The sequence below is a fragment of the Mastigoproctus giganteus genome, chromosome 3, assembly GCF_048544385.1.
Source record: "Mastigoproctus giganteus isolate SK-2022 chromosome 3, ASM4854438v1, whole genome shotgun sequence".
Taxonomy (NCBI): Eukaryota; Metazoa; Arthropoda; class Arachnida; order Uropygi; family Thelyphonidae; genus Mastigoproctus; species Mastigoproctus giganteus.
Window position 1 is genome coordinate 58,364,737 of NC_143577.1, and position 22,009 is coordinate 58,386,745.

Sequence of the window (22,009 nt, forward strand, 5' to 3'; positions counted from 1 at the left end):
TCCGGTCAACCCTTCCATCATGCAGTATGATTGATAACTTTTTAGGTTATGATGAACATCGTGGCGAGATCCAATCTTCCTTACATTTCGAGGGTACAGCTCTAAAACGGTGTTCGCAGGCCGGCCGCTAGTTAGTACACCGGACCGAACCTATTGGTAACTCTCTAGGGGGCTTCCGGATCAGCTAGTGTATAATCTTGCTACCTCTACTCTGCCAGATAGTGACTGGAGGGAGTCCGAGTAGTGTGTATACGGGGGTCATTCTCGAGGCCACGTTATGTCAGGGATCTGGATATATTCTTACCATGTGTACGCCATATCCAAAAATTTCATTACTTCTTACAGCATGTCCCCCGGCGCCTCCGTAGCCAGGTGGAAAGGAGCAGCAGTGCGTAGCACACGCTTCTTGATTAGACCGGGGTTCGAGCCCGTGAGCCACCAAATACGGAGGATGCGGAAAGGTCCGGGAATGACCACCGCATTTCCTGGAGCAATATGGCCTTAGCTGCTAATGCTTCTAAAAAAAAAAAAAATAACAATAGCATGTCCCCCCCATTTTTTCTTACTATCGAATACACCATGAATTGTCAAACTAATAGAGCAAGCTAATCTGCGAAAAGATTTAAACCTCCCAAGCACTTCCTAATTCATTTCACAAATATACGTGGTCTCAATTCTAATCTCAACGATGTCCATTTCCACTTGCAGTCTGCCAAACCCCATTTACTTTTTCTGACAGAATCTCAGTTATCGGTTGATTCCACTACTGCTCATCTCACTTGTCCAAATTATTCGCTGTATGATTCCTTTCGCCTCGAAGGTGGTACTTGTATATGTCCGTTCCGATATTTCCTGTCAGAGACTTGGCAATTTGGAATCTCCTCTTTTCGATCTTCTCTGGCTTAAAATCTCTCTACCTCATTGTGTCAAATTCATCTGTTGTCTCTACCGTTCTCCCAACTCCACTAATCACTTGGAGCTCATTGACTTCCTCTCTTTGCAACTTGACTTTCTCCAGTCCAACTTTCCTAACAGTGAGGTAATTTTCCTTGGTGATTTTAATGTTCACAACTCCCGCTGGCTTCCGTTTTCTAGTCACACCGACCCAGCTGGTCGAGATGCTGAGGCTTTTGCAATTACCAATGACCTAGCACAGATTGTTTATTTACCTACAAGAATACCGGACAATCCTAATCATACAGCCAATACGCTTGATCTTTTTCTCACAAACAACCCTTCTAAGCACACGGTCGAAGTGAGAGGTCCTTTAGGCACCTCGGATAACAACTTGCTGATTGTCTCTTCTCCAACGGAGCCTTTATCTCATGGCTATTCCCAATCTCGTGTTGTTTGCCATTACAAGAATGCAAAATGGAATGACCTGCGAGATTTCGTTTCTTCTCTTCCTTGGTCGGATTACTGTTTCAGAACTTCTGATGTCAACGTTTGCTCCGATCGTGTCAGTGAAATTATTCTTGCAGGAAAAGAATCATTTATCCCACACTCCACTTTAAAATTTCGTCCTTTATCTAAACCTTGGTTTTCCAATAAATGAGCTAAGGCTGTTGAAGAGAAGAATGTTGCATATCGTAATTGGCTTGTTTCTAATTCTTCAGTTTCATTTTCTGCCTACACCAAAGCTCGCAACAATCATAAAGCAGTTATTAACCAGTCCAAACTAGAGTTTGAACAGGCTAAGAGTAGAAAACTTGCTTCTTGCCCTAATGGTAGCCGAGCATTCTGGTCTCTTGCCAAAGCTATTGGCCGCAATTTTTTCCTATCTCCGCTCCCACCTCTGCAAAACCAGATGGTTCTGTTGTCACTTCAGCCAAGGATAACCTGCCTGCTAGGATAAGCTGACCTGCTAGCATCCCATTTTTCTTCCAACTCATATATTAATAATCTTGGTAAAACACCTCCCTCCATTCCGAACACGCTCCATTCAATGCCTCCTGTGGTCTTCCGTCAAAAGGATATCAGAAGTATTTTGATTAATCTTGATGCTAAGAAAGCTCCAGGTCCCGATGATATTTCTCCACTTGTTCTCCAAACCTATGCTCCTGAAGTTACTCCTGTTCTTTGCCGCCTTTTTTCACTTTCTTATTCCAAAGGTGTTTTTCCTTCTGCTTGAAAATTTGCTCATATCCAGCCAGTTCCTAAAAAGGGTGACAAATCCCTCCCATCCAATTATCGTCCCATTGCAATTACTTCTACTCTTTCTAAAGTAATGGAGAAATCAATTAACTGCCAACTCTTAAACTACCTAGAAACCTTACGTCAGATCAACGATCGCCAGTATGGATTCCGTCAGTGTCGATCCACTGGTGATATTCTGGCTTATGTTACCCATTTATGTACTAATTCAATGGAAAGGTTCGGTGAAACACAAGTAGTTGCTCTTGACATCTCGACGGCTTTCGATCGTGTTTGGCATAAAAGTCTTCTAAACAAGCTTCCATCTTATGGTTTTCCAACTGTTTTTTGCAATTGGTTATCCAGTTTTCTTTCTGATCGCTCACTGACTATGCTGGTAGATGGCTCTCTGTCTTTTGACTTCTCCACTGATGCCGGTGTCCCCCAAGGTTCAGTTCTTTCTCCCACTCTTTTCCTCTTGTATATTAATGACCTTCTTCCATTGACTGGAAATCCTATCCATAGTTTGCCGATGATAGCACATTGCATTCCACTTTCCATTTTGAGAAACCTTGCCCTGCTCAATTAGCTTCAACTTCTCGAAAATCTGCTACTAATTCTTTAAATGCCGATCTTCAGGTAATTCTCCAGTGGGGCAAAGACAACTTGATTAGATCAATCTCTAAAACTCAGCCTTGTCTTATATCTCGCAAAAAGGATTCTTCTTTTCCTATGCTTATCTTTAGTGACACTCCGATTTCTAGGCAAAAGGATATATCTCTTTTGGGGATTACGCTGACTTCTAATCTCTCTTGGCACAAGCACATTACAAATATTGCTTCCTCTGCATATAAAAAACTTGGTTTTCTCTTTCGCTCTCGGCGTTACTTTTCTTCCAAACAGCTGCTCACTCTGTATAAATCGCAAATCCGCCCTGCCATGGAATATTGTTCCAACATCTGGGGTGGTGCCCCCAAAACTTCTCTCAGGCTTCTTGATTCCATTCAGAAGAGGGCAGTTAGGTTAATTAATGATTCATCTCTAACAGAGTCTCTCCACTCGCTTTCTCATAGACGCACTGTTTCTGCTGCATGCCTCTTCTACAGATACTTCCATGGGCACTGTTCTTCTGAATTGGCTTCTATAATTCCCGCTCTCTCTTTGAAAACAGTCCGAACACGTTCCGTCACCAGCCAATTCATTTACTGGCCAACTTCAAACTCACAGAACCAACTTTTCATCTTCCTCATTTATTCATTCAACTACCATTTTCTGGAACAACCTTCCTTCATGCGTATTTCCTGAAAATTACAGTCTACAGAAGTTCAAGTCCAATGTCACCAAATATCTTCTTTCGTTTTCTCAACCTCCAACCCAATCACGGTACTAAGTACTATAGGCTCTAATACCTCTCGTGTTTGGGGTTTACTTAAAAAAAAAAAAAAGCCGTTCACAGAAATTGAACTCAATACTGCACTGCATAAAACCCAAGAAAATAAGAACCCCGGAAAAGGCCTCCTCGAAGTGGATGTTGTAAAGAAATTTGCTAGCCATTTTCCAAAATTTCTGCTTGCTACGTACAACAAGTGTCTCGCAGACGGTACATTTCCAATTATCTGGAAGGAAGCTGTTTTCAAGCTGTTGTACTCAGAAGACCTGGGTCAATTCTATTGGCTCCTGGTTGCATACACATCAGGTTTCTGGGAGCATTGGCAAGAGCGGTCTATCAGCAAGTAAGAATTTAATCTCTATGTATTTGCTTAATTGAACACCTGGTTCTGTAATATCAATAATCCAAACTTAGAATTGTTTATTTGCAAATCGTAATTGTAAACTCATAATATTGGTAATCGTAATATTGGCAACTATATCCAAATTTGTAAATCGGAACAGCACAGTCTGATGATGGGTATCGGTAAGATAGCTGAAACGTTAACGGATAGTCGTTTAGGCGAATAGCTTATTAGTTTCACGTGGTATTAAATATTGTAATAATCTCAATAGAAAACAACCGTGTATATTAGTAATAATAAAGCTGCTTTTTCCCCTCATCCTTGTTTATTATGTTCTATTATCGTCTCATGTAAACTGCTGGCTTGTAGCCCTGAAGGGTGTTGTGCACGGAGTGTGCCCTGTGTATGCAATAAAGAGTTCTTACGTACGAAATATTTAAAGATAAAAAAAATAATTATATCTTTTAAGTATTTATATCTAAATACGTATTTACTATATACTATTATATCTTAGATCTACCAGACTATGTAATTGTATACATAGTTTAATTAAAATATAATAATTATTATTAAGCGAATATTAATAATTATAATTTAAAATTATAAATAACTTTAATATAGACATCAAATATCTTCATAAACAACGGGTTCTTAGTGGGTTTGTCAATTCTAAGAACACAACTGTAGACTTACCTTGTACAAATTCCTCATTGTTGTCAGAGTGTCGAATTTTAAGTAAAGACTGTTTAAGAGTCTTACGATATCGATCGGCGACACATTCTCGTTCCCACACATCGCCGTAAACCCAACAATGTCTGAGATCAGACATGTCACCATGGAGAAGCTCTCCGCTTCGACGGATTGATTTTGACAGAGTCTGCGAGCAACTTGCGAAGGTAAAATGGAGCACACCACATCATCAGTCCTTCGCTTGTCCTCCCTTAATTTAGAATCCAAATCCTTGAGGTGATTGGACGCCTCGTCAAGCTTTTCCACTAATTCGCGCTCTCCCCTCCGGAAATAGGAGAGAAAAATGAGGTCCCTCACTTTATCGTGCAAAGGAAAATCACTCAAGTAAAGTTTCAAACTCCGCATCTCTTCTAAACTACACACGCGAGGTGAGCACAAGAAAATGATTTTGTGCGACTCGGGGAGCGGCATCATTTGACCTTTAAGTCGCAAAGAGTACGGAACAGGATGAGGCTTCCGACACTCGCTGCTACCCTCGGACAGCGATCGAACAATGCCCTTCTTCGTGGTCACCACGAACACCATGTTGCTGCAGTCGACTATCGAGTCGAAGTTCATCTTGATGACAGGACGGATTATGACGAACAGATCCGGGAATCGAACCACCGAGTGTTTGACGAAGTAATCCTTGGTCAGCCTGAGGATGACCTTTCCGACTTGGGTTATTGTTAAACACCTGTCGAATACGATATGAAAGGGAAACGCCCTACAAAATGTTTCCACGTCGATGGACAAATCGTGGGGCGAAGTGCTGAGGCGTCTGTTGCTCCGAGGGGGTTTTAAACACTGCACATCCGAGTCCGAGTCGCACATTTTTGGTTGGATTTTAAAAGTCACGTGGTATCTCTGTTCTTCCGAGATCTGAATTACATCTACGCTGACGTTAAGATTAAAAAACTCCTTAGCCACGTTTTCCACTATGCCTCTTACTATTGATTGTAATCCTTTACGATCACTGTAATAATGGAGTAGAAGTGACCCGTCTTCAGTTGTAGATACCCTAAAGGATGGGGCTTTCATTCCCGGGTAAATATAGCTCAGATGATCATGAAGGCTGTCCAAATTGATTAAGAAATCGTATAGGTTTCCTCCGAGAACTCGGAGTATCCTGTCGAATCCATTGTGTCGACAGTACGTTAAGAAGTGCTGTCCAAATTCCTCCAAACATTGGTCTTCGGTATGTTCTGAAAGAAGAAAGACACTCTTCAACATAAATGTAAACTTATGACTGAATAAGACTGATTCTTACAAAAAAAAGACAGTAACTGATATACGTTTCTAGAAGCATTATGCAACTATGAAGGTGGAGTCATAACTGCTCATACACTATGGTGCTACTATTTTTCCATCAGTGTATGACGTCAGATGGAGATAGACTGCGAAATATAGATGAATGCAAATTTTCTGCAACAAAATTAAATTTGATAAAAAAAAAAAAAAAAATACAATACCTAGGCATTTACAGTTTTCACACTTTAAATGTGAAGCTCTGAAAGTACAAAAACTTCAAATGTCCCACCCAATATATTTTTCCCTTTGTCTAAGGGTATCCCTGGGTTTCCCTCATTTCCGTAGTAATCTTTGTGGAAAATCAATACTTTGATAAAATACGCTGCTCGCCAAAATTAACAGAACAAAATGTTTTTCATGGATATTTTACTGCGGATAGTGTCTCTTAGGGCGAATATTTGATATAATAAGCATCCTGGCATGCAAATTCCGAGTATTCAATAGAAATCTCGATCAACCACCTTAGAGCTGCACATTATGCAAATTATTCATGCCTATACGGGTTGCGACCACATCACTTCATTCTCACTTTTTGACTTGCTCATTGGGACAGTCAACATCTCCAGTACTCAGGATTGCACGTCATCGTCGTTTAGATGATTCTTTGAGATGGCTGGCCATTAGACGATTTGAAGCCGGGCAGTCGCAGGCGACACGTTGGTATAATGTGTCACGCAGTGTCATCTCAGCACTATGGAAGCAGTTTCAGGAGACAGAATCATTACAAGGAGAGCTGGCCAAGGAAACCTCGAGAGCTACGTCAACCAGAACAGACCGCTATCTGGCAACCCTTCGATGTCCTGTCATCAACTGTCTCTTAAGGTTGCTCCGGCCACAGGTGAAAACATTTCCAACCGGACCGTGTTAAGAGGGCTCAATTCTAGAAGACTCTACGCAAGAAGGCCAGTGGTTTTTATCCCATTAACATCGTTGGGTGCAGAATCTGTACCTTTTGAGCAATCAGATTACAAATGCCCAACTCTTCGTGGTGAGAACGGGCACCCCCTTGCTGCTGCCTAGCTGCCAGTGGCATATTCAAACCACACAAATCTATATGTACATCACTATATGTGATGTACATATAGATAAGCCTCAGCTATCAGTCGTTATTACGGTGATTAATGGCGGAGTTGAACTGTGTTCCAGATGCCGCCTCTAACACCTTACACATATATACACGTTTTTTTTTTTTTTTTTTTCTATTGGGTATTTGAGTGTTTTGTTGTTATTTGGTTTTTAGGAGCATTAGCAACTAAGGCCATATTGCTCCGGGGATATACAGTAGTCATTCCCTGACCTTTCCGCATCCTCAGTATTTGGTGGTCACGGGCTCGAAACCCGGTCTAATCAAGAAGCGTGGGCTATGCACTGCTGCTCCTGCCGACCTGGCTACGGAGGCGCCTGAGTGTTTTGTTGCGTTTAAAATTTTGCAAGAGAAGCTTTATAATCTGAAGGAATTTCTTAAACAGAATCGAATGATTGAAAATCGAGAGTGTTTTTGTATGTAAATAAAAAAAAATAAAAATCCCATTAACCGCAAACCGCCGCAGAGCTAGTCGAAACTGATGCCGAACGTGTGACTTGGAGCCCTGACAAATGAGATACAGTTGTTTTCTGATGAGTCCCGTTTTAGCCTACATCATATTATTTCATCTGGTGATAACGAGGAATGTGGTACTGTTCCTCCAACATCAGAGAACGGACACTTAAGGTGGAAGCGGGATTCTCTTGTGGTGCGGAATAACCAAAGGCAGCACACCTCTTATATGGTATCCCTTTTGAAAGGGATACCATAAGTGTGCTGAGGTACTAAGAACACATTCTCAAACCTCTTTGCGGATTTTTAGAGGTGCGGTTGGCCCATAATGTTTTTCATGCACGCCAATGCCACTGCACATAATGCTCAAGTGGTGGAGGAATATCGTAACTGATGATATCCAACGACTACTCTGGCCAGCACGATCACCAGACTTACATCTGACAGAACATGTGTGGGACACTCTTGGGCATCGCATTGCACTCTGACAGCCAATCCTTGGTTAGTTGGTGAGCTAAGGTCTGCGCTGGTGGAAGAATGGGGTTTATTGCCACTGAATCTTATGGATACCCTTATATTATACATGGTTCACGCTGTCAGGCCTGTTTAGCCATTGTAGGGATCATACGACGTACTTATATCATGTGACCATATTTTCGAGCATCTTGTATCGACTTCTGTCGATACAAAAATGTCCCTTATATCTGTGCGAATATTTTCGCTGTCTCCTCATTTAATCGTTATTCTATGGTACATTACCATATCAAATGTTTTGTTAATTTTGTCCAGCTGCGTGGCCATGCATTTATTGCTTAACTTGTCTCTTTGCAACCGCAAAGCCACGATCACTTGGAAGATGGCTTCCTGAATCCTGGTCAGGCTTCATTCCAGTCTCACCTAGGTATGCAAGGGAGGACATTCCATTGAAAAATAAAAGCAGGATATAGGAGTAGGAAAAAGAGATGAAAAGGACAGGGATGAGAGCTAGTGGGATCTCCGTATTTCCACATCTGTAGCGAAGAGTGAACAAAAATTTCAGTCACGGTAGTGCCCTGGATTTCGGACAAATACCGGAATTTGCCTTTTTTTGGCGATCTTATTTGTATGAAATGATAATATTAGCAATTGAGGTCAACCGAATTCTCCTATCGAAATTCCTTTTTAAAGAAATCTTTGCCGGCAGGTGGTTATAATTTACTTTCGGTAAATAACAAAAATAGTTACAATATTAAATATATATTTTTTTTCTTCAAGAAAACGAAGCAGTTACTTTGTTTGAGTTTCCAGTAATGGCTCTTTCTTCCTTGTAAGAATATAAAGAACCAAATAAACATCGAACAGCTGAGATTAATATTTTTTCACTGAGCGCAGATACGTTTGCTGCGATATGAAACAAAACTACAAAAGCCGAAATACCGAGACCCAAAAATAACCAATGCGTGCATGAATTTACTCTCCAATTTATTGAATCGTGTTACTGCCAATACAGTTTTAGACCATGTGTGTGACGGACGGAAGAGAATATTGATTCATCCGTCAAGCTCACATGCGACAGCGTAACAAGCACGCGTTGAGGCTAACGATTAATAGCGCCTATCACTAGTCACAGATGGGTACAGAAGTGAAGGATTACTCGCAGCGGAAAAATCATTCACGTGGAAGACAGTTCCTTTATTCCTGTGAATGCAAAAGCTTCCGCAGTACGATCACAAGAAATAAAAATTTCCCATTGGCATGCAGATCGCGATCGAGTAAAACAAAGCAACAAGAACAAAAATAGTTTGAGAATCCTTTCTACACAACGTTGTACAGTGCACGAGTATCCATGGTTTATAGAAGACTGATCTTGACTACACGCTTCAGGCGATTGTGAAGTAAATCACTCCTGAAAGGTACATTAAGTTGTTATTCTAATCTGTGAGGTACGAATAGTAAGGTTAATGCACTGGAAGAGCAAACAGCGGCATTATAGATTAAATGATGGATACTCGGAAACCTAATCTATATCCTGGCTTCTGTTTTGCCTTCGGCATATCTGTTGCATCCATTATTGGCCACTAGACCGATGTTCACAATGCTTAAATTATCGACAGTACCCATTATCTGCCTGTTTACTTTCCCAGTGTTGTATGGAGTTGGAAATCGGTATCATTGTCCTGTTGTTTATACCACACATACAATTTAGAAGCATGGGAATCGACTTCTGCATATTGAATTTACGTTCACAACGGATTTGGGGAAAATAAAATTAGCCTCACTAAACTCTAAATTGCAACGAAAATTTCATCCTTTATTAATTTTGTTACAAAATTTCCTATGTCTAATTGAAGATAATACCATGTATTAAATTTCAGTGGGCACTGTAACCGAAATAGACCATGCAGTCCTTTTCATTTAGCAAATTTAACATTCTTTGAGAGTAATGTACCAAGAAAGGCGCACAATTCACCAAGAAAATCCTCAATGCATTATCTCTGACGAATGCATATGGTTTATATTACACTAGTTAGGCTACAGAATAATTGTCATGAAAATAGAGAATTGCAGCAGTGGCCCTTCCATGTCCTTGAGTCACATGGAATTGAAATATGCGTGTATCCAATGGGATCGCTTCCATGGAATCTCTTCATAGTGGAAAATCTTTCACTGTAAGCGATGATTATAAACAGTTCGAGGGAGAAATTGATAAAACTTCTTCGATTATCGATTTTATAATCATTATGGTAGGGGATTCGTTAACTTGTCGCGTTAACCAATTCAATGCTGTTAGTATGCTCTAGAAAAATCAGAACAAAATTTTAATTTTACCGGTTCTTGCAAGAACTGTAGACCTCTTTGTTCTTATTCATATTAATTTTATTAATAATAAATTATTAAAATATCTGATGATTTTTAATTGCTTTTAAAATATTTTTTAAATATTTCTAAATAATAAAATTAAGGTTTCAATGAAATTTATAATAAAACTTTTTATTAGACATTTTTTAAAATTTTGGAGGAGGATTTATAAATAGTTGGGGAAAGTCAAATAATGTTTCTTCTATATTGTTGATTTTTATATGAGTAGTGGAAGGGAAATGCCACCAAACCCAACTGAATTCAATTCTGCTTTATTTATTTATTCACAGACAAAAAAAGAAGCTTTTTACAGCACGTTTAAAATTAAAAATCATATTAATGATTTTTTAAAACAGAATAAAGCGATTGAACTGAAACATTGCATTAAAGCAAGGTTAAATACCTGTATCTACGCTTCAAAACGTATTAAAACAAAATAATTGATAGCAATTAATCAAAGTGAAAAACTAATTAACAGATTTTCATTTGTAAAAAAAAAAAAGTTGAGTGAATTATGAGGCACATACAGCTAAGTGAAAACCAGTACTTTTTATTATTAGCTAATTAGTTATGTAAATTTTTAATATACAGTACTTCATTTCCTATGGATTTTAATTAAAATAGAAATGCAGCATATTTCACGTATTTTATCTGATTAACAGAAGAAATAAATAAACAGCAATTCTTCAAAACAGCAATAGCTAGTTTTTAAGCGCAAGATTTTCTATTTCGCGCGTGCGCCATATTTTTCTTTCATAATTCCAATCACTGTACTGTCAGAATCTGAATTTCCTCTAATTATTTAGAGTATAACTAACTCAAAATATGTATGCATTTGTTGCGGTCATGTTCAATGAGTTTGAAAATAAGCAGAAGTGGTATTCTGTAGACACTTCTTCCTATAGGTGGTCGTACAGAAATTATCCAGTAGGCTGACATATTGCATGTAAGAACCAGTTTTGTCAGTAGCGTTAATGTGCCGTGTCAGTAGCGTTAATGTGCAATGGAGCAACGAACGAATATCAATTTTTTTTTTAAACTGAGAAAATTATGAAGTGTTTAAAACTGTTTATAGTAATTAAACATTAAGTCGTACCAGTCGTATGTTTGAATCTTATAAGCTGTTCAAAGACAGACGTGGGGATGTTCGTGATGACCCGAGAAGTGGGCGTACGGCAACCTGTAGAAATAGGGAGAGAGTTTCAAAAGTTCGAGAAATTGTGGCAAGAGATCTTCGTTTGACCCTCAGAATGATGAGTTGGATACCAATAAGGAGACAATTCGTCAAATTCTGCATGAAGATTTAGAGAACAGGAAGGTCTGTGCAAGATTTGTGCCGCACAGCCTCACGAATGAGCAGAAGCAACGACGTGTGATCATGCGAAGACTTCATACAGACTTGCCAAGAAAATCCTAATTTCCTCGACTGTATTGTCTCTGGAGATAAGCATTGGGTGTTTCAGTATGGTCCAAGACGAAGCATCAGAGCATTGGACTTCAAAATCTTCATACAAAAAGTTTCGTTTATAGAAGTATAGGATCAAGAAGATGTTGATCATGTTTTGTGATCCATTTGAGTATCCATTAAATGATGTTTTGTGATCCATTTGAGTATCCATTAAATGATGTTTTGTGAAAAACATCTATTTCCTTGTGTACTATTTCCTTGTGAATCACACCGATTCCTTGTGAATCGGTGTGATTCACAAGGAAATAGTACCTGAAGTGGGAAAGTAAATGCTGCTTCTACGTACAGGTGCTTTGAAGACTACTGAAGCGCATTTCCCCGGATGAGGCCTCAAATTTGAGAGAAAGTCAGATGGTTCATGTTGCACGACAATGATCCGGACCATTTCACACTTATCGTGAAGACATTTCTTGTGAAACATGGCACTGCACAGATCAACCATCCACCCTACTCTTCCGATCTAGTACCAGCGGACTTCTTCCTCTTTCCCAAGTTGAAAACTGTCCTCAAAGGACAGAGATTTCAGGATGTTGAGGTCATAAAAGAAAACAACCTCTTAACTGAACATCATCTTTTTGAACGGCTTCGCTGCCTCTTTTCAGAAATTTTTAGAACGGTGTAATAAGTGCACTCAATCAGGTGGCGAATAAAAATAAAACCATTTTTGAGCTCCTTCACTTTGTGTTCTTTTCATTGTACCAGTCTAGCAACTTTATTGATGCATCCACATCTCATATATAAAAATACTAGGCCCACCCACCCGGGATATGCATTCATCTACATGAATTGCATGTGTTGTCTGGTCGATTTGCTGGACGAGAAACTCAAGTTTCTGGGGAAAAACTCACTTGCTTTCTACTCCTGAGACCTACTAACTCGGCCACGGAGTGAAAATAAGCTTATAAGTTTCTGCGGCGAACGACGGAGCCGATCAACCCCCGTGAGTATCGACTTGCCTATATATTGCGTGTGTTAACTGTTTATGTGGAAAAAAATATTTATTTATACATATATCACATTTATTACTTAATAAACAATAAAAAAAATTACTAAATAGGACAGCAACTGGCAGATGAACCCCTTCCCCTTTCCTCCTCCTTCCGTGTATTTCTTACTCTCTCTCTCCTATATAATTCGTGTTCTCGAGTCGCCAACTGTAATGCGACTACGAATAAACAAGAAACGTTAACAACTTTTTTTTTCTGGAACTCAAATACTACGGTCTTATTTTACTTAAAAAAATGAATTTTTCTTAATATTCCTTGATTCCTTAATCAAATGTTCAACCTTCAACCAATTCAACCTTCAGTTGAATATTTTTGCTTTATAGACCCCATCGCCCTTCATTCGAATATTTATATTAATTTTATTAACAACAAAAAGAAGTGTTCTAAAATATCTAAAGATATTTTTAAATATTTTAAACTTTTTAAAATATGAAAAGTAACATTAAGGTTACAATAAAGTTTATAAGAAATTTACTATTCTTAAAGCGTTTTCAAAACAAACTGATTTAACAGCAATATGACCCAATGTGAGTTATCAGGTGTAGCATGACTCAGTCAGTTGGGTCATACTGTACAACCATAATGCCCAATAGGGATCGAGACAATCGGCTGACAAGAACCTTACCTTGTTATAAATACTGTACTCTTTATTGTACAACGATAAAATGAACACTACGATTGTACAGGCCATCTACAGCCAGAAGGCCACAGGTCATCAAGGTTGTATTGTATGCATAATGTTTCTTTTTTCAGTCCTTAATGCTCTTGTTGCCTTGATATTAATATAATGTAATATAAATGCTATAATGCTTCGTGTATAATACAAACTTCTGCTTTCTGATAAAACTGTAAAACGAATTCTCTCTTTCTGCCTTCATATCACTCTTCCTTTTCGACTCCAACACACGTGTAAGTTGTTTAAAACAGAAATATAGTGTGATGTTGCGCTACGTAGAGCGAAACCAGAGGCATCAATAATGGATTTCTACCGAGAGACCCTGAATAGGAAATCAGGCAATTTGCCACAGACTGGGTGCGCTCGTTACACAAACTTGAATGCAAAATTATCGATTCTTGGTTTGTAATGTATGAACTGGAAATGAGTACGATGATGCGTTCTGCAAATGTTTGCTCACACTGGTTATTGCAGACCCTGTATACTTACATGCACAAGGAACACGTAATAACAATATCGACAAATTTGTACCCCATACTTTTTAAATCCAAACGAAAGCGTTATGAATTTTAAAAATAAATACATAATATTTATTTTTAAATTTGCTGTATTGAACATATATAGGAAACTACAAATTAACTACAAAATTCACATCAACCCAATTAATGTCAGGGGAATAAGGTAATTAACATATATTTGTATATATTTAATGGATTTTACTTATATCTTTAATTAATGTTACAATCGTACGTAAGACAAAGTTAAATTTGGCATCAGATACTATACTTAAGTCTTTTGGTTGCCCCTTTGCCTTTTTTTGGGTGGAGAATTTTCATACTTCCATTGTTTTAACATTTTAGTTTCGGAATCATAGTGATGGATCCAAGGTGACTATCTGTCAAAAACTCCTCTTGCCTTTCCTGGAACGACAACATTTAATATGCACGTTGTACCCCTTCTTTCTTCTGGTATGGGGTCAGAAGTCTAGGAATTCATCTAACAGGCACTTTACTCATATGCAACTGTTCATGTATGATGTTCTGCACACATCCTACACTATTTTGGAGCTCTCCAGCTTGTTTTTTGACGTTAATACTGCAATCTTCCAAGATTAGTATTTCAGGTTTTGCAACACTCTCTTCTGTTACAGCAGTTGCTAGGCGTCCTGGGATTTCTTCATCGTGAACTGAGGTTGTTCCACACCTGAATTGTTTATACCAATGTACAACAACACTAATCTGGACAATCTTCTCCACAAACAACGACATTTCTTCGTGGATTGTTTTAGTTGTTTTCCTTTGCAGAAAGAGGAACGGAATCACTGATCTGTATTCCGCTTTATCCATTATGACACTTCAATTCATTGAGTGATGCAAAGAAAGAAAAAATAATTGTCAGATAGAAACTAAAATTTGTGTGGTTGCTATACAGATCAAGTTATCAAGCAAGCAAATTATCTTTCTTTTACAACTACTTCTGGGTGAATACAAAACGTTTTATTGAGCAATCCCCCCTATTATTATTTCCAAGATTAGTGTAAAGGTGTGAGGAGCTTAATATAATCCGCATACGCATGAATATCTCGGAGTTTCAGAAATGGGATTGAGAGACTCGCGAAGAGAAGACCAGACAGGGCTCTCCCCTCGTGGAACTTCTGCAGTTATTTTTGTATTCAACCATCTATTTTCGATTAGGAAAATTACTGTTCTGCACCTTAACAGAGAGTGTAGAAATTGAAGTGTATTTCCATTATAAAGAAAGCATTTTGAAACGCATTAATTAACGCACTGCCATCTGAGCTGTCGAAGGCCTTTTTTTACGTTAATCGAGACAACTGAGATGCATTTAGGGCTAAAGCCTCAAGCTGCGAGCAAATTTAGACTATGTATGTACTAAGTGCAATAGCATCATTAATACATAGTCATTTCTGAATAAACAGAATATTTATAAGGCGGCATCGTTTTAAGTTATATCTTACAACTCGTTGTGAAGGTATTCACAATATGAGATATAATTTAAAACGATGCCGCCTTATAAATATTCTGTTTATTCAGAAATGGCTGTGTATTAATGATGCTATTGCACTTAATATGTACATAGTCTAGAGAACTGCTAATTCTTATGTAACCTCAAACTCATAAGTTGAGACTGAAGGTTGAGCAAACATTCAGTCTCAACTTATGAGTTTGAAGATAAGTAACCGTAGTTCTATTTGGAATATCATAGTACAATTGTCCAGGTACGTAGGATAATATTTATTTACATAGTAATAACACAAGTTTGGCAGTAGGCCTTTTTCTAGAATTTTTAACAGAGCTGAGGCTGTGATGGTTGATCTGCTGCGGCTTGGCAGTGCAAAATTAAGAATTTTAGGAAGATTTGCAGCATGCGAAAGAGGAAATACGATCATAGTCATTACAAGTTGGCGAAAAGTCTTGGTTAGCCAGCATCATTATACACTGGTTGGCTTTGCATTAGAAACACATTACCTAATACCTCTTGGGCCACCTTTGAACTTTCATGAGCGTCGGAATCCGTCCATAAGGAGTATTGCTAATGAAAATCCAACTCAGTGCACACAACAAGCAATTGGATCAATCATATATTGACTAACGTATTTTACAAAATGTAGCACATTGTTAGCTGCCGTTATGTTTCAGAGCTTGAAGAGAATTTATGTTTTCAATTAGCTGGTGTTCAGTGATTGTAATTGAGGTTAAACTATTTTTGACTGATTGCTAAAATCCAATTAACCTCATAATTTGCTTTATCATTTGTCCACGATCTGAGGTCTGGTCTGGAATTTCGTTTCTCAGGTATTATTTATTATTATTTTTTTCCCGGTATCGCTGCGAAAAAAAATTGGAATCTTCCTCTGAGTCTGTTTAGAAAATCTGGCAGAAAGACAAACAGGTGGTTAATAACGCATCGTTAACTGGAAATACTCAATAATTGAAGCTAAACGATCTAATTTGATATTAATCTGTGTATTTTCATATAACAGATGCGCAACTGTAAAGGCTAAATTTAGAATTTTGATAAATTAGTTTAATCTTAATATTTATGATTTAATTATAAAGTTTTCTAAAACGCTACTCTATATTAATAATCAAGTGACTTATAATAATGTAAGTGACATATTAATGAAAATATTTATTAATACTTGTTTGACTGCAATGTATTACAATTATTATTTTACACGCATTAAACTTTCCATGATAACATTATTAAAATTAAACGTACACGACTACAATACAATGACTGTTGCCATTTCAAGTATAATTTTCAATGGATTATAATGAGTATTTTGTATACAATTAATGCTTGTATCATTATTTATTATAATATTCTTTTATAAACAAGAAAGGATTTTAATTCTGTTAGATAATTAAATCAATAAATGTTACATTTTAATCGAATTCAACCTACTGATTTGATTTATAATTTATTTAAATAGCTTTAATGCGATGTTTGAAATGTTTTTAAAAACAATTAACTGCTGATACTGCGGTTTTTAGTTCTGCTGGTTTTAGTTCTACATTAACGTGAAAGAGTTCACGTTAATGTAGACTCCAGTTTTTAAAAGAAAACCTACACTTTCATCTTGTCAGCAGTGTTAACTTCGATATCAAATAGCACGTTGATGCATCAGCTAATGGTAGTTGTCTGACAGCAAGACCTTTATGACCTCTTTCCACGTAATAACCAGACATCGATTTTGCAATTTCGCAAACCCGGTAAATCAGCTCCTAAGTGTATTAGACTTTATAAGGGTGATTATGAAGTCCTTTGAAGTTTATAAGGTGATGTCGAGAAAGTAACGGAAGGACTTTTCTCCAAATGTAGACATAAAAAATAAATGGACTGATCTTCCTTCGTAGTAGGCGGGAAAAGAAAGATATATCGAAGATAGAAATTTCCGCTAGTATCCATCTTAATTCTTGATAGTTTCAAGGAAGAAGCCTTTGCTATAACATTATATAAATGAAATATCTCTCTCCCTATATATGTTATTTTTTTCCACACTTCAACTTGTACACTGTTCCTCAATAAAATTATCCCATCTTGCACCATTTTAAGGATTTAATAATGCCACTACGGATTTTTTTTCTGGTTGATCATTGACTCACTTTCCTTCGTTCTTGATAATTTTTGACTTATCGGTTATGGTACTGAAGTCCATACTGTTTTGTGTCTGTACAATTACTCTGTATGTTTGTGTGTTTTACAGCCTGAAAAACATTGAATAACTCAAGGAGAAATTAGGGTTCAAATGATGTCAGAGATCCGAGGAATTCTTAAACCCCTCCTCCATAGGGGATGTAGTTAATCGATTTCAGGAAGAGAAAATCACCATCTGTTTCCCTGAGATTGGCTAACAACAGTCTTAGCTGAAGAGGCGTTTAAGAAATCCTTCAGAATCCGACAGGATTTCAACCAAAATCTCCCCAAAGCAGTGAAAAATTGAAATGACTTTTTTGCCTATTAGTGAGAATAAAAAGGGTTTCGGTGTGTGTCATTCGGAAGAATTTCAATAGGCGATAACTGCTTAATATAAGGATTGCTGAATATGGAGTATGAGATAACTTCCACAGACCAATCCTTAATATTGTTGCATATCAACCATGCGAAGCGAAGATACCATCATGTTGCAAACATATACCATTGAATAATATTTGTGCTATTTTATTCTGATAATTGACTTTAGAATGTTTTTCATTAGCTTGCTTTTCATTTTCATTGTGGGTCTGTTCCGCTTATGCAGTGGAATCAGGGGTTGTTTAAGGTAACTAAGGTCAAGTAAATATTAAGGTAACTAGGATCAAGAGGTTTCACGTAAAAAACCATATTTTGCGTGACCCCAGAAAGTTAGCCATAATGTGAAAAAGCTCAAATTCTTCTGATTCTCACAGGATTCGAATCAAGGTTTTTTCCCTAAGATGTAGAAGAAAAGCAGGCGTAGTCATGATGGCGTTCCGGAAATATATTTAGTCTGACAGCGGAGCGTCATCACAATCTTGTAAAGCGTCTTTAAACCTCTGTATTCATCTAAAGACCATCTTCAGAAATATACATGGTCAGCACGGATGGTTTTCATAATGCGATGGATGTTCGCTAGTTTTTTTATCTTCAGCTATAAAGAATCGTTTGATACCTCGCATCTTCATCATTATATCGCAATTTAGAAATTTTTAAACTACAGCGTCATTTTGAAAGAGGATATGATCTCAGCCATACCCCCTTTCAAACGTGAAAATGCCGAAGTTGCAGATTAACTTTTACCAAAAGGAGTCAAAAAACATGAAATTCTTGATCGAAAACAATACATAGCAAAAAATTCTCTTGATTTGATTCACCTCCACGATGGCTCTTAAGTCTGTTTATCCCCATTTTAGAATATAAATTACGCAGTATAATTATATTGCACGTTCAGTATTCCATATTAACGAACTTCATCTGTTTGTCTGCAGAAAAGGAAGGGTTATCCTTACTACCGTTTCCCAGTAATCCATTTAGTTCTGAGATATCTACTTGTATTCGTCATTGTGCATCTAACTGAAGTACAGTTCCAGAATTTTGATGCGCTCTGGTAAGTGTGGCACACTCTTACATCAGAAATGTCACTACATAGCTAATTCAACTCGTGTCCCGGCACGCGCCAGCTGTCTCTCCCAGTTGTCTCACGGACTTTGTGGATATTGTGTAATCTTTAGCAAAGAGGGGTCATTCAGTTCTCAGATCATTAAATTGTTAATCTACGTAGTTCACGGCCACTCGTTGTTTAATCTCTTGAGTAATGTTCTGGACGTTTGGCAATGCCGTTACGCTTCTTGACAGGCCTTCTAATGCACGTGCGAGGCTGGAAAGTATTCTAAACATTGGCGAGTACCTGCGGGTGACATCGCAGCAACTTGCAATTTTATTAGCCGAAATGTATAGCTCACAATTCACTCGGGTGTCTAAGCGGTGCCATAACTACTGCTTTCTCCGATCGATGTTGTCTTAGAGTAATTTCTATCACTGGATTGTCTGCACGTGGCCTAATTTAGAGTTTGTGCAATTAAGCTCTTAAGTATGAAATGTAGGCTTGTAAGAAAAGGAAATTGTCCCCAGTGCTCTACCGCATACACTGAACAGAGAAGCAGGTAGTTTATTACACGGAATGGGTTTAAATGTGGATACCAAATCCCAGATGTAATAGAAAGCTAGATATCCTCTAAGTTCCTTCTTTTTCACTTTATACGTCAATTCTCTCTTCATTTAGTTACACTATTGCTTTAATTAAATTTACTAAAATTTTGGCCAGTTTGGTAAAGCCAGCAGAGAGATTTCTAGGTGAAGATCAAATCCTTAAGGGAAGTAAGTTTTGAAGTTATCTCACCACAGTGTAGTACTCGGCCCTTTCTGCAATCCTTTAATCCTATGGACTTGTCCAGCATGCATCTCTTGAAGCCCAACTGCGCTGTATTTCAATGGTAGTCTTATAAAACAAAATCCCTTTGTATTGCATTACCTCTTCAGACCTTTCCCGTCTAAGGAATTGCAAAACAGTAGTACCTAAGCCTGCTGAAACTTTCTGGTGTAAGTCTCTTAGAATTGAATGAAACCTTCAAGCGCCTTACTTGAAGAACTGCACTCAACTACGTAATTTCCATATTGATCTCTTAATCTCCAGTCAAATGTTTTTAAATCTGTTAATAGCCCTATCGTACAGTTATGTATCAGAATGCACAGCACAGTTTCACCTTGCTCTTAAGGATAGCACAGTGGTTACTAACATCGTCCTCCCACGCCGGGTGGAAAAGGTTGGAATTCGAATCCCGTAAATGACGCCAGGATTGTTTATGGTCTTTTTTTTTCAGAACTCGGCCGAATTGGACCTGGACACTGTTTCTTCGTTCAGCAAACCAACTTTCCTCTTATTTGAAAAGAAAAACAAAATTGTAGTTTTCACCGTCTGTAAGAAGCGCAATGAATACCTAACATGTAATGAATCTTTAAATGAATTGCCGAATGGATAACCTGACTTCAACCAAATAACTATGAACTTAACATAATTACATTGTGTTGAGTTCATAGTTACTTGATTGAAATCAGGTTATCCATTCGACAATTCATTTAGAGATTCATTTTGTATCCAGCCAAAATGTCTTTGAAAGTATTGCCTTATTACTTGTTTCTGTTTGGGTTGCTTTTCATCTGACTGAATGAAAAGCAACTTTGATTTTGTACACTTGAGAAGTGACAATTCACAGGCAATCAGTGTTGTGGAGATTTATAAGATGAATGATATCATTTGCACACAATCTGTATTTGCTTGCGTCCGCACAGTTCAAATTGAATTGCTGCTGGTCTTTTGAATTTCCTCTGTTGGAAGCTGTTTTTATGTTGGTTGCCTATACTTGGTGAATATCTGGCAGAAAATGAACTTGGCAACGATCATGGCCCCAGACGAGTTGATGATCTGTTGAAGATGCTTCGTTTAAATTATAATGAAGTTATTGCCTTGATGTTATATGGGGGAATTGAGTTTTCTGTTGAGATAACCAAACAGATTTGGATTCACTTGTGGGAGTGGTTGTAGAGAGATGCTGAAAATCTGCTGCTGAAGAGGACGCCTGTTGTGGTTGTGAAATATTATGGCTACTAGTAGGAAGAGGAGATTTTTGTGATTTAGGCAGAATTGCAAATAAAACATTGCCATTGTGTCAATGTGAAAGTGACTGCTTTCTTGTTATCTATGTTGTCGAAAGAACCATTCGATGTCTAAATAAAAGACAAGACAATGTCTTATCTTTTATTAAAAGGCATAATGACTTTTCACGAAACCCAGTTTGGTTGCGCAAAATGTGTCAGCTAATTTTATCTTGTGGAGCGTTCTGTAAGACCAAAATGCATGTTTGCGTTAGGGAAGATTACACCTTGAAGTTATGACAGAATGATTTTATCAATAAATTTTGTTATTAATGACGAAACAGCTATTGCTATGATTATTGCTGATAGCTTGTTTAGGTATCAGAGTAATCCTGACGGTTTTCCATTGTTCTGATTAATCAGTACGGCTAGACTAGCATGAGTTTCATTTTGCACAAGATTTGCTTCTATGTTAGAATTGATCTCTTGAATTTTGTTCTACTTATCTTCAGCGAGGAAGATAGATTCGCTTGTTTTCACATTGCGCTTTGATCGTGCTGTAAGGTAGCCCTTGATTTGGAGGAAATACTGTATGGGAGCCCTTGTTTTTGTAGGAAATATTCTTTTGTTGTTTTTTCGCCTGGACATTAAATGATTTCTGTGCAATCGATTTTTTTTCAGTTGATATAATTCTGAGGATATACTGTTGATGTATTCCCGTAAGATCATCCACTACGCTCCTGAAACCCGAAATATTTGTTCTTTTTCGCAAGAAGGCTTTCCACCAGCCTCACAGCGATCTCTGACAGAGATGCTATTAAGCAATATTTAAAATTCAAGATAATAATTCGAAAATATAAGGAAGTTATGTTTGGAATTACGTAGATCTTCGTACCTCTCCTTCTAACACGGGAATATCAGAATACCACGAATATCTTCCAA

At 37.7% G+C, this 22,009-nt stretch overlaps 1 protein-coding gene across 1 annotated transcript in view; it reads right to left on the reverse strand.

Moving 5' to 3' along the window:
• Positions 1 to 22,009, reverse strand: part of LOC150088041 (guanylate cyclase soluble subunit beta-2-like) — a 575,730-nt gene that overhangs the window by 69,803 nt on the left and 483,918 nt on the right. Inside the window, exon 4 of the mRNA XM_090370546.1 lies at positions 4,560 to 5,800. Coding sequence (XP_090226672.1) covers positions 4,560 to 5,636 — 1,077 coding nt within the window. The 5' untranslated portion in view covers positions 5,637 to 5,800. The remainder of the gene's footprint in view (positions 1 to 4,559; positions 5,801 to 22,009) is intronic.